The 15,098-nt window shown below is 36.5% G+C and overlaps 1 protein-coding gene across 3 annotated transcripts in view; it reads left to right on the forward strand.

The window, feature by feature from the left end:
• DNAH7 (dynein axonemal heavy chain 7) overlaps nt 1–15,098 on the forward strand; it is a 247,269-nt gene that overhangs the window by 26,352 nt on the left and 205,819 nt on the right. For all 3 annotated transcript variants that reach the window (XM_067741149.1, XM_067741150.1, XM_067741152.1), the window contains exons 5-8: nt 6,063–6,150; nt 7,199–7,379; nt 9,115–9,190; nt 10,573–10,698. In XM_067741149.1, coding sequence (XP_067597250.1) covers nt 6,063–6,150; nt 7,199–7,379; nt 9,115–9,190; nt 10,573–10,698 — 471 coding nt within the window. The remainder of the gene's footprint in view (nt 1–6,062; nt 6,151–7,198; nt 7,380–9,114; nt 9,191–10,572; nt 10,699–15,098) is intronic.

The raw sequence follows: 15,098 nt of genomic DNA on the forward strand, positions 1-15,098 counted from the left end.
CAAATATATTTTTATTCTTTTAGTGGTTACCCTAGCATTTAAAGCCACATATAATAACTTATATTTTTAAAAGTTTAAAATTCATTTGATCCATCTTCCCTCTGAATAATATGAAAGGACCTTCGAGTGCTTTAACTTAGCTCTGAACTTTCCTTTGCATTTTTCATGTGATTGTTTATTTCTACCAATATTTCTATAATATTTTAGTTTTACCAAGTCCTTAAACTCCCCATACTCTTTTTCTAAAGCTCCTACTTACTTAGATTTACTAACATGTTTTCTAATTTCTTAGAAAAGTTGCCTTTGCATTCCACTCCTCACTTCCGGGTTCATTTTTTTTTCTGGCTGAAGTCCTTCCCTTAGTAGTTCTTTCAATGAGGATCTGTGGAGAGTAAACTCGAGACTTTTATTTTTTGTAAAGGTTGCTACTATTTTGCCCTTACTCTTGAATTAATGACTAAGCTCACTAAAGAGTTAAAGGATAATAGTAATTTTTTCCCTACAAATATGGAAAACATTGAAAAATATTAACAATTTTCCCCAAATAAAAATAGAATATATTTAAAGTGTACAATGTGATGATTTAATATACTTACACATTGTGAAAGGATTTCCAGCAATCAAGTTAACACATCCATCACCTGACATATTTACCTTTTTTGGTGTGTGTGAGAACCCTTAAGTTCTACTCTCTTAGCAAATGTCAATTACACGATACAGTATTATCTATAGCCACATGATGGCATATATTATTGTTGATGAGAAGGCTTTGTTGCTTTATTTGTTACTTCTTTGTTTGCAATCTGTTTGTACTGTCAGTTTGTTTTTTCAAAGTCTGTAAAAAACAGATTTAGCGAGATATAATTTACATACCATTACATTCATCCATGTTAAAAATGTACAATTGAATGAATCTTAGTAAATTTCTGTAGTTGCGCAACCTTCACCAAAATCCAGTTTTAGAATACTTCTGTCATCTACAAGTTCCCTTTTGCCCATCTCAGTTAATCCTTTCTACCACTGGTTGCCCCAGGCAATCATCGATCTGCTTTCTGTTTCTATAGCTTTATCTTTTCTACAATTTCACATAAATGGAATCATACAGTATGTATGTTTTTGAAATCCATCTTGTTTACTGTTTCTTATTTGGGGCTATTATGAATGATGCTGCTATGAGCTTTGCTTGCTGGTCTTTTTGTGGACATCTGTTTTCACTTCTGCTGTGTAGATACCTATTTATAGAAATTCTGGGTAGTGTAGTAGGTGTATGTTTAAATTTTTAAGACATTCCTAAGCTGTTTTCCAAATCATCATACTATTTTACATTCCCACAGGAATGTATAAAGAAGTTTCTAGTTTCTCTCCCTTCTTGCCCACACTTTGTCTTTTGTTGTGTTTTGTCATTCTAACCATTCTAGTAAATGTGTTGTCGTATCTTATCATGGCTTTAGGTTGTATGTCTCTAATGACTAATAACGATGGACATCTTTTTTGTAGTTGTTTGGCATTCACATAATTTCTTTGGGGAACTGTCAACTTAAACCTATTGCCCATTTTAAAAAATTGGGTTGTTTGTCTTATTATTGGCTTGTAAGAGTTTTTTATATAGTGTCTATGCAAGTCCTTTATCAGATATATCTTCTGCAAGTATTTTCTCCCAGTCTGTGGCTTATCTTTCCATTTCCTTCCTGGCATTTTTTGAAAAGCAAACGTTTTAAATTTTGATGAAGCTCAACTTATCATTTTTTTCTTTTATTGTTCATGCTTTTGGAGTCATATCCAAGAAACTTTTCCTATCACAAGATCATAAATATTTTCTCTTATGTTTTCTTAGAAGTTTTAGCTTAGCTCTAGTTTTAGTTTTAGCTCTTACATTTATGTGCATGCTTTATTTCAATTAGGTATCTGTGTTATGAGGTAAGGGTTAAGGTTAATTTTTTTGCATATAGATATCCAAATGTTTGAGCCTCATTTGGTGAAAAGACAATTTTCATTAAATTACCTGGGCATGTTTGTCCAAAATCATTTGACCATATATAGGGTTCTATTTCTCTTGCATTTACCTATGTGTCTGTATTTACACCACTTGTCACGTAGCTTTGTATTAAGTTTTGAAATCAGGTAGTTTAATTCCACAAAATTTATTCTTCTTTTTCAAAATTGTTTTGGCTATTCTAGGTCTTTTGCATTTTCATATACTACACTTTAAGATCAGCTTGTCAGTTTCTGCAAAAAAAAAAAAAGAAAAAGCTTACTGAGATATAGTAGACAATGCATTGAAACTATAAATCAATTTTGAGAGAATTGCCATTTCAATAATATTGAGCCTTCCAGTCCATGAACATGTTATTTCTCTCCATTAAATTAGATTTTCTTTAATTGCTCTCATTAGTGTCTTGTATTTTTAATGTACAAGTCTTAGACTTTAAAAATATTATTCTTGAGTATTTTTCTTTTTGATGTGAATGAAATTATGTAATTTCATTTTCTGATTATTCTTTCTCTGTATATAGAAAAATCTATTGAGTTTTTGCTTGTTAATTTTATATCATAAGACCTTACTAAATGTGCTTACTAGTTCTGGAGCTTTTTAAAAGATTCCTTAGAATTTCCTACATATCAGTCATGTTGTCTGCAAATAATAGATTTATGTCTTCATTTTCAATTTAGATGCTTTTCATTTCTCTCTCTTTCCATTTTACACTTGTTGGGTCCTTCAGTACATTGTTTTTCTTTTACTTTTATTTTTTTTTTTTTTTTTTTTTTTGCGGTACACATGCCTCTCACTGTTGTGGCGTCTCCCGTTGCGGAACACAGGCTTTGGACGCGCAGGCTCGGCGGCCATGGCTCACGGGCCCAGCCGCTCCACGGCATGTGGGTCTTCTGCATCGGCAGGCGGACTCTCAACCACTGCGCCACCAGGGAAGCCCCAGTACGTTGTTGAATAGAACTGGTGATAGTGAAATTCCCAGTCTTATTGGGAACGTGTTCAGTCTTTCACATTTATGTAGGATGTTAGTTGTAGGTTTTTAAGATACTCTTTATTAGATTAATGAATTTCCCTTCTTTTCCTAGTTTGTTGAGAGGTTTCGTCACGAGTGGATGCTGGATTTCTGTCAGATGCTTTTTCAATGTCCATTGAGATGATCATTTGATTTTTGTCCTTTTTAAATATGGCATATTACATTAAATGATCTTCATATGTTAAACCTTGCATTCCTCTCACTTAGTCATTATGTATATGTAATATACATAATGGATTTGTTAAAATTTTAAGGATTTTCAAATCTACATTAATGAATGATATGGGACTGTACTTTTCTTGTGATGTCTTTGTCTGGCTTTGGTATCAGGGTACTACTGGCCTCATAAAATGAGTTAAGTGTTTCAACCTCCTCTATTTTCCAAATGAATTTGTGTAGAATTGGTGTTGTTTCTTCCTTACTTGTTTGATAGAATTTATTAGTGAGGCCATCTGGACCTGAACTTTTCTTTGTGGAAAGATTATTACTTACTAATTCAATTAGTTTACTTGATATAGATCTCTTCATATTTTCTATTTCTTCTTGAGGCATGTTTGGTACTTTTTTACCTTTTAGGAATATGTTCTTTTCATTTAAGTTGTCTAATTTTTTAAAAAATTATTTATTTATTTATTTGTTTGTTTGTTTATGGCTGTGTTGTGTCTTCGTTGCTGTGCACGGGCTTTCTCTAGTTGCAGCAAGTGGGGGCTACTCTTTGTTGCGGTGGCTCCTGTTGTTGCAGAGCATGGGCTTTAGGTGTGCAGGCTTCAGTAGTTGTAGCACGTGGGCTCAGTAGTTGTGGCTTGCAGGCTCTGGAGTGCAGGCTCAGTAGTTGCGGCGCACGGGCTTAGTTGCTCTGCGGCATGTGGGATCTTCCCAGACCAGGACTCTAACCCGTGTTCCCTGCATTGGCAGGTAGATTCTTAACCACTGTACCACCAGGGAAGTCCCCTGAGTTGTCTAATTTGCTGGCATAAAGTTGCTCAGATAATTTCCTTGCTGTCAGCCTTCCTATACGTTTCCTCCCTTGGTACCTGTTGATTGCAACACGAGAGCCTTTTCTAGGGGTCTCCTAGGCAGATTGGTTTCCTTCCTGCATGAGTTACGGTCTTCTCAGTGTTCTCAGTTGTTTCATCTGTTCTTTATCTTCTTTTCATGTTCCAAAAATTTGTTGAAGTATCTACTCAGCTGATGACCCTCTAGTTGCTTTACAATCGTGCATTCAAATTATTACCATTTTCATAGGAAAACTTGAAAAAAAGGATGTTTATGTCACCATCTTGAACGAAAAATCTCTATTGATAAAGAGAAAAAATATCAATATAGTTCTTTCAGTTTTGAGAAATAAAGTACATCATATTTTCTCTTTAACAGGTAAAGTGTCTCCAGTATTGATTGATTTATTTCTGAATGGAATGTTGCTTTGATGGAAAGAGCATGACAGTTTAGAAGCACATATGGATGGGCAAATCCTTGGTTTTGTATTTAATTAACAGTGTGATGAAGGGGAAGTTATTTAATCTCTCTGACATTGTTTCTTCATCTGTGCAGTGGGGATAATAATGTCATTGTCTCCTGTAACAGTAGGTGTGAGGATTAGAGAAAGCTTCTATTATTGTTCCTAGCAGCAGGCTCTTTGCCTGCGGCCACAGAACGATAAATTTATAGAGTTTTAGAGCTGAAAGGATCTTCATTCTGACTGCAAGAACTTCTGCAGCCTCTCCTGTAGCCCCTAACCTCCTCCCTCTTCACCTCTCCTGACCTTGCTGCATTCTTCTAGGTCCACATTACTCACACAGAGGATGAAGTTTGAGCGTCAGGATTCAGCAAAGTAGATAGGATAAGCATTTCTTCCATTAAAAAACAAAAAAACCCAACAATCCATTTATTAAGGTCATAAACTTTATAGTGGCAGAATCTGAACCCAGATGTCCTGATTCCTGAAGTACGTTACTGTCATTAGTATCTTATTACTATACAAACACCAAAATAACGAGATGATTACTTTTGCAGTTAAAATAACCCTTCTCTTTCCAGCCACAGAATACCCTGAAGATCTGAGACATTCCTGAGCTATTCCTGAGACATTCCTGACACATTGCCTTGCCTCTCTTCTCTGGTCCATTTAGTTGAAAACAATAAGTCTAAAGTTCACAAGATAGTGGATTCCTAGATTTGCAAAAAACTAAGTCAGAAGATCCATTCTGGGTACCTACTTTGGTATGATATCTCAAGACAGATATTCAATAAACCTACAGTCTCCACTCACTGGACAGTTAGTGGGGAGAAGTATTTTATTACACAGCATCACTAACCTGTATCCATCCTGATGAAGTTGGGACCTGGAGCATGATACATTCAATGATAGAGAGGTTAAAGGTATCACAGAACAACTTATTTTCCTGAAGATGTGAACTTTTCACACATTGGAGCCCCAGAGGAAGTTACAAAATGTAGCTCATATCTGATATAGGTTTTGAACTGAATTATACCTAGAAACGTTATAGTATTATATGAACAGTTAGCCAATAATAAAAACATAGGAGCATATGAGCTTCTATGTCACTTGTTGCTAACTTCTAATATGTGTTCCTAGAAATCTGAGAAATGGTCTCTTGAAGAATATATCTGTGTCTTTGGCAAAACTACATTTAGAGTCTTTTCCATTGGTGCTCTTCTAAACGTCATATTTATAAATAACCATACATGTTTTAGGAATAATGCAAGAACATTCCTATAAAAGTTCAGAGAAGAGAGGTGATTTTGGAGCAATGAGCAAGAATGAATAAAGCCTATCAAAAAGGATGTGGCCTCTGAATTAGATCTTTCAAATCACTTTCAATAAAACTCTCTCTCTGAATAAAGAGAAGGTATTCTGGGAGGAATACGGTACCAAATAAATATGTTTACTATTTTAAAAATGTTCCACAATGCCTTTTTTTCTTATTTTATAAAAGACAGTCTGACAGATAAATCTATTGATTTATGTTCTAACTGCCATTTATATACATTTGAATAGTGTGTTTATCATTTTCTTAGGCAACAAGATGCTGTCTTAGACTCAGCTACTCTGGATGAAAGCACATTGTCAAAACTAACCACTTCTGCAATAGAGAGAGACATCTTGGTAACAAGCTATTTCTTTTGTCAGTATAATTGAAAGTAAAGGAAGCACTTGAAGGTGCTCTTGTGCCTTTGAGTTTATTCTGTGCTCCTTCCTGTGCAAATACATGGATGTAGGAGTAAAGATGAAGTTCCATAAAATTGCTCTATTGGATTAACGGAGGAAATTATTCTTCCCCTCGTTTCCTAAGACCCCAGTCAGAGAATCTCAAGTCTCCCTGCTCCCTATGTTAAAGCTAGCCTCAGTCATGTATAGCTTTTACATGTCTTTATTCTATGAGAAATTATTTTAATTACATAATGTACATGTCACAGAGCATATTAACTTACTCTAGAAAAAAGTAATTCTTCAACGATTTCAAATATAGAATTTTTTAAAAGCAAATATCAAAGACTTTAACATTGCTAATTTGAAAGTATTTTTTGATGTTTAAATTTTTTTCTGATAAGTGACATGTAAAAACTTGGGAAAATATATTGACATTAAATATCCATTGTTAGAGAAATACTATCATGTCTTAAAATGAATTTTTTGTGTACACATTTAACAACATCTGTAAAATTATGGCATGAAATATTAACAGGCCAATTAGAAATTTTGTAAATCCTGTTGGATAATATTTCTGAGATTAATGACTAGGGATACTGATTCACTTACAGCTTTTAAGATCTACTTCTGATTATCAATAACACAAGGACAAAAACGAACATCCTAAATTTTCACACATTTATAGAACACTAAATTCTACCTCCACATATATGAGTTCTGTTTAGTACATCATATATTTAGTAATGTAACTTCAAGTTTTAGAGTGTAGTTATGAATTAAGGTAAGAGTTTTAATTTTCATGAAATAAGTTTTTTTTTAAGTTTTTTTTTAATTTAGGAGAGCTCAAATAATGCCAATATGAATTGCAAAAAATAATTTTTTATGATTTGTAAATACTTTGTTCTACTAAAACTTTAATTTTGCTCAGTGGTTTTAGTTTTGATAAATACTTCTTTTATTATAGTATTAAACCCATCTCCATTTCTCATTATCTTTTCTGTAGAGATATTACTATTATATCCACCATGGAATTGATACGGACCACGTAGCCCCAATGGAAGATTCTTGGCTGGAGCATGTATTGGATTTAGTCCCCCACCATCTGAAAGTCCTCACTAACAGCATACTTGCATTATCTGATGAAATGAGAGAAGATTATCTTCTTAGTGTAAAAAAATCCATAGGTAAATCAGTATTTCTCTTTCTAATTTGAATGCGTCTTATTAAAGATAAATTTTAAAAAATTTAAAGTTAACACCTATCTTTGAAACTATTTATTATATTTATTAGGCTGTTTCTTGTATTGTGGTTACATTGCTTAAGATCTCAGGCAAATTTCATTAATAAAATATAGCAAAAATTTTTAAAAACTGTCTTTCTATTTGTAGGGCTATATCCCCTAAACAAAGGACATAACTGAAACAAATTTTAAAATGTTAATTAATTAATATTAATATTACTGATATCATAAACTAGAGTGTGATTAATTACAAAACTACTGCTATGGACCAGAGGTTGGCAAACTACAGCTCATAGGCCCAATCTGGCCCACTGCCTGTTTTTGTGAATAAAGTTTTATTAAACACAGACACACACATTCATTTGCATATTATCTATAGCTGCTTTTGCACCATAAGAGATTGTTGAGTAGTTGTGATAGAGACCTTGTTGCTCACAGAGTTGAAAATACTTGCAGTCTGGCCCTTTGCGTGAAAGTTTGCTGACTCATGGTATAGACCAATAGGCTCTAAGACTGACATTATCAGAGCCATTTAAAAAGTACTCATTTCCAGGCCCATCTGAATTAAAATCTCTGGAGGCAGTCTTTCAAATCTGTGCTTTAAAAAAAGGTTCTTCGATTGGTTGTGATAGTAAGCCTGGTATAATTGATGCTATGTCAAAGTTGGAGAAATCATACTGCTTTGAAATGGTTGCGGGACCCTTCAGGGAGGAGGGCATTCACTGCATTGAAGACTCCTATTGAGTGTTTTGATCATGTAAAGAGCCATATCCTTGCCCCCAAAGAGTTCATAGTGTAATGAGGGCCATGGACAAGTCACTAAATTATAAAGCAAAGTAGCAAGTACAGTGAGGAGAGAAATCGAGAACATGGTCTAAGGGAGAAGAGGTCATGCCTGACTTGTTAGGAAGGACTCTGTGGCACCTGAACTGAGTTGTGAAGGATGAACATATACAGACTAGGGAACACGCATGGCCTAGGAAATGGTGGGAATGATGGCAGACAAGAGCGAAAGGCTCTTCTGACCTTGCAAGCGGTTCTGATGGCCAAAGAAGAGGGTGCATTTTGGGAAGGGGATAGAATACTAAGGGCCTTACATGCTTACTTTTAAGCATTTGAAGGTAAAGGAGAGTCACTGAAGGATTTTAGGCAGAGGGATAAAAACATATTTGCATTTTAGAAAGAGCATCTTCAAAGAAAGCAAGAAAGTTAGAATTAACTGAATTAAAGACTGCAGAGGCAGAAGTAGCTCACTTTACTGATTTCATAACAAGGTAGTTCTATGCTCTTAAGCAGTTTAAAAGAGAACAGCAAAGCAATATGTATCTTTCCTCAGTGAAGGGAAACTACTGCTACTCTGTATTGTTGACCTTCAATTCAACAAGAACACTTTTGGTGGAAGAGCTAAAAAGGAAAATGTATCAATAATATTAAGAGCAATGATTTTCGAATAAAGAACAGGAACATTGTTAAGAAAGGGTATATATATTCTCAAAGACACAGACATCATAGATTTTCTCATAAAAATTTTAAAATTTTCTTGTGTTTATAACTGCACAAATCTCTCATTTTAAAAAAACTTAATGTAAACAATTTTAAAGGAATTAGTTGTGCAATTGCTTGGGAAATAATATAATTACTATAAGGTTGTTGATCAGAACTTTTCAATTTTCTTTTAGTTGATTTTGTTTTAAAAGATCCTAGAGAAAAGGAAGATGACAGAAAGGTAGAAGAACTTCCACCCCATCGTGCTGAGTAAGCAATCAGGTTTCACTAAGAATATTGATTTTCTGCAATCATTTCTCTGTATGTGGATATATTTATACACTAGTTATATTTTCTCATATATATGTTTATAATTTGTGTACTGCATATATACAGCTGATCATACTATCTTTGTTTATGTATTTAAGCCCTAACATGTTATGTTTACAAATTGATGGATAGATGGGTAGGCAAACACACACTGACAGATGGATGCCTATGTGGTTAAAACATAAGTGCTCTGGTGAAAGACCTTGATACAGATCTTTTATCTCCACAGCTCCAAGCACAGGCTTTAGAAGTATTAGGGACATGAACGCTTGAAGGCAACTTGAATGCCCCAAAACACAGTGGGAATGTTGCAGAAAATATGCAAACACAGAATATATTACATGGATTAAAATATAGAACACATATGGGAAAATCCACTTGCTATATATTTTCCCTAAAATAACATTTAGGAATACATCACTTAAATAGTTTGAAGAATAGAACTTATATGATTAAGTAACCACTTCAGTTTTACTTTGTTTTTTTTGTATCATTTAAAAGTGCCCCAAATTGTTTCTCTTAACAACCAAAAAAAAGAAAGTCAATGTATCTTCTATGGAGAACAGCTTTTCTCCCAGGGATAGACAAAAACTATCCTTTGTAATTGTAAAGGTGATATGACCACAAATGAAAAACTGAATTAACTTTACTATATATTAAAACAAGACTAAGTGTTTAAAATCAATGAGAATAAAAAAAATTTACTGGCATAAAATGTAAATGTTTAAATATACTCTGAAGGATGAAAATGGCACATCTTTAGTATATAAAAGATGATTAGTCAAGTCGGAGGAGTTACAGAATAAATATCTTTAAATAGAATGTTACTGTTTATGATTTTGTAAGTGACCTTTACACAGTCAGAGGTGAAGTTCAAGAAGATTTCCAGGCTGAAGTATATTCTTAAAATGTTTTAAAAACAATAGGGACATAAAATGTTTAAAGGTTTCCTTAAAAAAAAATCTTTTAAGATATATATAAAACGTAGCTGGCTACTCTTCCTGTTTGATCACTATTAGTTATTTGTGGACTCCATCACATCAAGCATTTAGAGAAAAACAATTGCCTTATGTGATAAAAATTCAAATCTAATTTTATCTGCGTTAGTTAAATATTATACTAAACCACAAAGAGTATGACTTTTATATACTTTAAAACATAATTACATATTTTGTTTTTACCATGAGGGATAAATTGTATTTTTAATTCAAATTAAACTCAAAAAATTATTACTCAAATAAAATTATTACTCAAAAAGTACTTTGACTTTTATAAGACTTCCTGATTTTTAAAGCAGATGACTATTTTCTCTTTGCTTTCAGAATGGAAATTCTTCCAAAACCTTGGAGGAAATCTTTTTTAGCTGCAAGCAGTTATATTAGGGATCACTTGAACGCAATGAACCCTACAATGTTGGCGGTGCTAGATTTGTGGCACAGTACTTTTAGGTAAGTATTTCTGGCCTTACTGAGGTTTTTTTTGTTGTTGTTGTTTGTTTTGTTTAAGAGAGATGAAAGTTATTACATCTTAATTATTTCTTTTACTATTTTAACTATAAATTTTAAAAATAATTACAAATCTAACCTAAGTAAGCACGGTTTTAAACAACATAGAAGTGTATAGGGTAAAAATGAGCGTCGCCATTATGTCTTATCGAGTTCTCCCTTCCCCACCCCCGCCGGGTTACCATATATACTTTAAGGGGTAATCACAGTTAAGGGGCTGAATCGCCATGCCTCGTTTTAAATCCCACAGAACATTAGCTGCTACAGTCATCTTTATTGTTTAGAAACCGAGGTAATACTGCCCATGTGATTAGCATGAGGTGAAGTTTCTGGGCGACTCTTGGGGATCATGCATCTCCTTGTGGGCGTCGTCATGGTGCGAAAGGTGCAGAGCTGGATGTGAAGGCTGGTGGGTGCTATGGAGTTACAGACCTTGGCCCTAGGGCTGAGGACAGTTTACCTCGCAGTTGAGAAGGTCCAGCTTCATATTCCCTCCCTTGTGCCGCCCCTTCCAAGGCACTGAGGGGGCATCCTAGCAATAGGCACACGTGGACATAACCTATTTCTAAAATATGCAGAAGTAATACTGATTTATATCATTTTTCTTAAAGAAGCCCTCTCAAAACCTGAATGGGTCCCTGTCTCGTGATAGAGGACATGGCAGCCTGGCCTCCAAGGTGGTCCCATGAGCCTTTTCTCACCCTTCCAGCCAAAGCCCCAGTTTACATGCAATCTGTTCTCCAGGGTCTCCTGGTTCTTAATTGCAGGTATTGTCCTGAGGACACAATAATGAGTACATTTTCTCGCCTCCTGCAGACCAGCAAAGGGAAAGCTAAGAGCTTCGGGTGCTTCAGAAGCACAGCTGTTGTCTCTGCTCTGGAAAGCACCCCTGCACATACACTAGGGGGGGCCTCACCGACCAACTTCTCTGAGCTCCTTCCGAAGTTGGGATCCTTAGTGCCCAGGAGCACCTAACCCTAACCCTGCTCCCAGTCCTGCTTCAGGAAGCCAAGCCAGCCAGAATCGCCCCAGCTCTGCCACCCTCCCATCAGAGGCTCTCCAGTTCCCACCTGTGAGATGAGTGTGGGTTTGTGGTGTCTAAGGCCCCTCCCCTCCCTCACTCCATCCCTCTCTCCCTTCCTTCCTTTTTTAAACACATTTTAATGTAATTTCTTTACACAGATACGTATGTAATTAATATTACACAGGTGTGATCATATACACTTTTTAAGTGCAGCCCTTTTTTCTTTACTTTGCCTGACTCGCACCAGCCTGGCCTTTCTTTTCCTCGTACGTGCCCTTCTTTCTACCAACCCAGCCAAAGGCATGATAACCATTAGTGGGGCATCTTCCCATATTTTTCTTTGTGCTCACGTAGCCAAATATATATGTATATCCACATATGTGTGTATACATACATAGCATAAAACTGGCTTTCGTCAATGAGGCTGTTGACTCCTAGAAAGCACATCCTTTCAACTTTCCATTGTATAATGTGGATTTCTTTGTCTTCTTGAATTTGTCTTAGAGGAAGAGGCCATCTCCCTGCCCCATGCTTTTCTCATTTTGTTTCTTTTGGGTATTGAGACTCAAATATCTCTCCCTGACAAGGCCCATGATCTAATTTTGTCTGCAGTGATGAGATCCTACAATACAGTATATCACTTTCACAAAGGATGTTTACATGCAGTGGTACATTTCATTTTCAAAACACCACCACAGTGTTTATTTTATTCTTTTAATATCCGTTCATACATGGAACTGCTAGAACACACTGAACTGGATGCTGGAGGATGAGCACCATTGCCTAATATTGTTCATAAAGGGCTAGACTTTGTCTATTGTACAATGTCAGGAGGCAAGAGACAAGAAAATGAAAGGAGGAAGGGGAAGAAGAAAAAGTAACAAAGCCGAGATAAGAAAACAGTAAATAGTAGATATGTCCAAAATTAGCGTCCAGGGATGTGGTGGCAGAGATGTTAGTTGCAGCAGCTGAAGCAAACCTCAGAGCTTCCAGGGTAAAGACAAATGAGAAAGAAGCTTTGCAGTCGGTGGGTGGGAAGAGAGCCCCACCAACTCCTATGTTGCCTTTGCCGGCATAAGTTGTTTTTACTCTCTGTGTGAATATTAAGAGTGGGATGGGCAGACCCAAGTGCTGCCCCTCTGAGGAGAAGCCAGCATTGAACACACAGGGCATCCTTACTCTGGGTTAACAGCCATTTGCCCTGAATCTCAGCAGGTCTTGAAGGTACAGGACATCTCTATGTATGGCTGTGGGTTGGGGGATGGTGATACAAAAAAACCATCTGAATGACTCTAAAATGCATGAATAGGGACACCCCTATGAATGGGGATGCTCTCTAGATGGAAATGTGCAAATTCATGTCATTCAGTATTTATGCTTACAGAACCCACTTAATGTCAGAGATGACATTTAGTATGCAGTCAAAAACCTACATAGCACACAGGTATTTTTGCTTGAAAAATGGCGTATGTCAGGGACACATGTATATACAGTGTATATATGAGTATAGAAATTATCATAGGATATATATTACAGTATAAATAGGATGTCTAAGAAAATAAGAAGATAAAGAACAACTTTTGAAATTCATGATTTGATCAAGGCGAGTCCAAGAAAATACTTCTAGAACACTGTGGATTCATTTACTGTACAGTACTCAGAGAGGATACAACTTAATCAATCTCAAACGTATTAAAAAGATGCTTAACTCATAATAAGAAAAATGCAAAGAGATTGAAATAAAAACTACACTGGGATATCATTCTATTTCCTATGGAATTGACAAAATTCCAAAATATTGACATCATGCTTTGTTGGTGAAGATTGGAGAAATGGGCACCCTTTTGAAGAGAATCCAATCATATCTATCAAAATTACAAATTCATTTACACTTGAATCCAGCAATCTCATTTCTGGGAAATAGTCTAGAGATCCACATGAAAATATAGGAAGTGATCCAGATTCAGGGTTCTTTATTGTGCCATTTGTCAAGAGGGTTAGCCTGGAAACAACCCAGTAACCATTGATAGTGGTTCAGTGAGTGATGGTACATTCACACAATGGAATATTATTACACAGCTATGAAATATGAATGAGAACAGTATCAGTGTGCTAATATGGAATGGTCTCCAGGATGTATTAGTAAGTGAAGAAAGCGAGTGCAGAGCACTGCCTAGAGTGTGCTACTTTGAATGTAGTGAAGGAGAACTGGCAAGAACAGAACTTGTTTCTAAATTCATGGAGCAAGCAAGAAATGTAGGCACTTGGAGTGGGATTTAAGGGGCAACTTGGGCCCCGTGAGACGTGAGATTAGCTTTGAGAACCAGAGATCAAAATCAGAGACTGACTTGGTGTTGAGTCCAGAGTGTTGGGCCAGGACTGTTGAAGTCCCTCTGCCTGAAATCAGTGATGGATCCAAAGATCAAGGTGGGGGTTTCAGACTGTGATGAGCATCAAGTGGCAGGTGGGAGGGATCCATGACTGACAGCTGAGTCTCCCGAAATTGACGTCCGCTTGCATGCTGCAGGTAAGGGGTAGGAAGAGTTCAGAGGAGAACCTGAGGTTCACAGTCTGGGTGATTTGGGGCTGTTATTTGGTTGAGTGATCTTTTTCCTGACTCTTCCTGTAGTCTTTTACCAGTGGTTAAAACTGTTGTTCTGGGGCTTCCTTGGTGGCGCAGTGGTTGAGAGTCCGCCTGCCGATGCAGGGGACACGGGTTCATGCCCCGGTCCAGGAAGATCCCACATGCCGCGGAGCGGCTGGGCCCGTGAGCCATGGCCGCTGAGCCTGCGCGTCCGACACCTGTGCTCCACAACGGGAGAGGCCACAACAGTGAGAGGCCCGCGTACCGCAAAAAAAAAACAAAAAAAAAACTGTTGTTCTACTGCCAGATGATTGTAGGATTCGTCCTGAGAAAGTAGGACCAGTGTCTGGTGGTATTTTTCCCATGTTCTTAACAATTCAGCCTATTGGCCAAACAGGGAATGTTACCAGCAGAGATTTCATGAGAAAGTTCTGTAAAACTTCTATAAAGGCCTATCAATCTCAAATCATGAAAGGTGGGTGGCCTGTGCTTAGAATTGTCTCTAAATCAGACACTGAGGAAGTGCAGGGAAAACTGGTCTGGTTGCTCAGTGGCAAAGTGCATTCTAGGTGCTCCTGCCCTAGCAACTGCTCTCCTTCAGTGCTGCTTCACACAGCATGCACCTGTGCCCTGATTGATAGCTACAGCTTTGAAACATAAAGTCATGAAAATGTTGACCAAGAAGCATAAAGAGAGCAGATTATGTTTAGTATGTGCTGTCATGCTACATTTTTT

This window comes from Pseudorca crassidens, chromosome 6 (genome assembly GCF_039906515.1).
Source record: "Pseudorca crassidens isolate mPseCra1 chromosome 6, mPseCra1.hap1, whole genome shotgun sequence".
NCBI lineage: Eukaryota > Metazoa > Chordata > Mammalia > Artiodactyla > Delphinidae > Pseudorca > Pseudorca crassidens.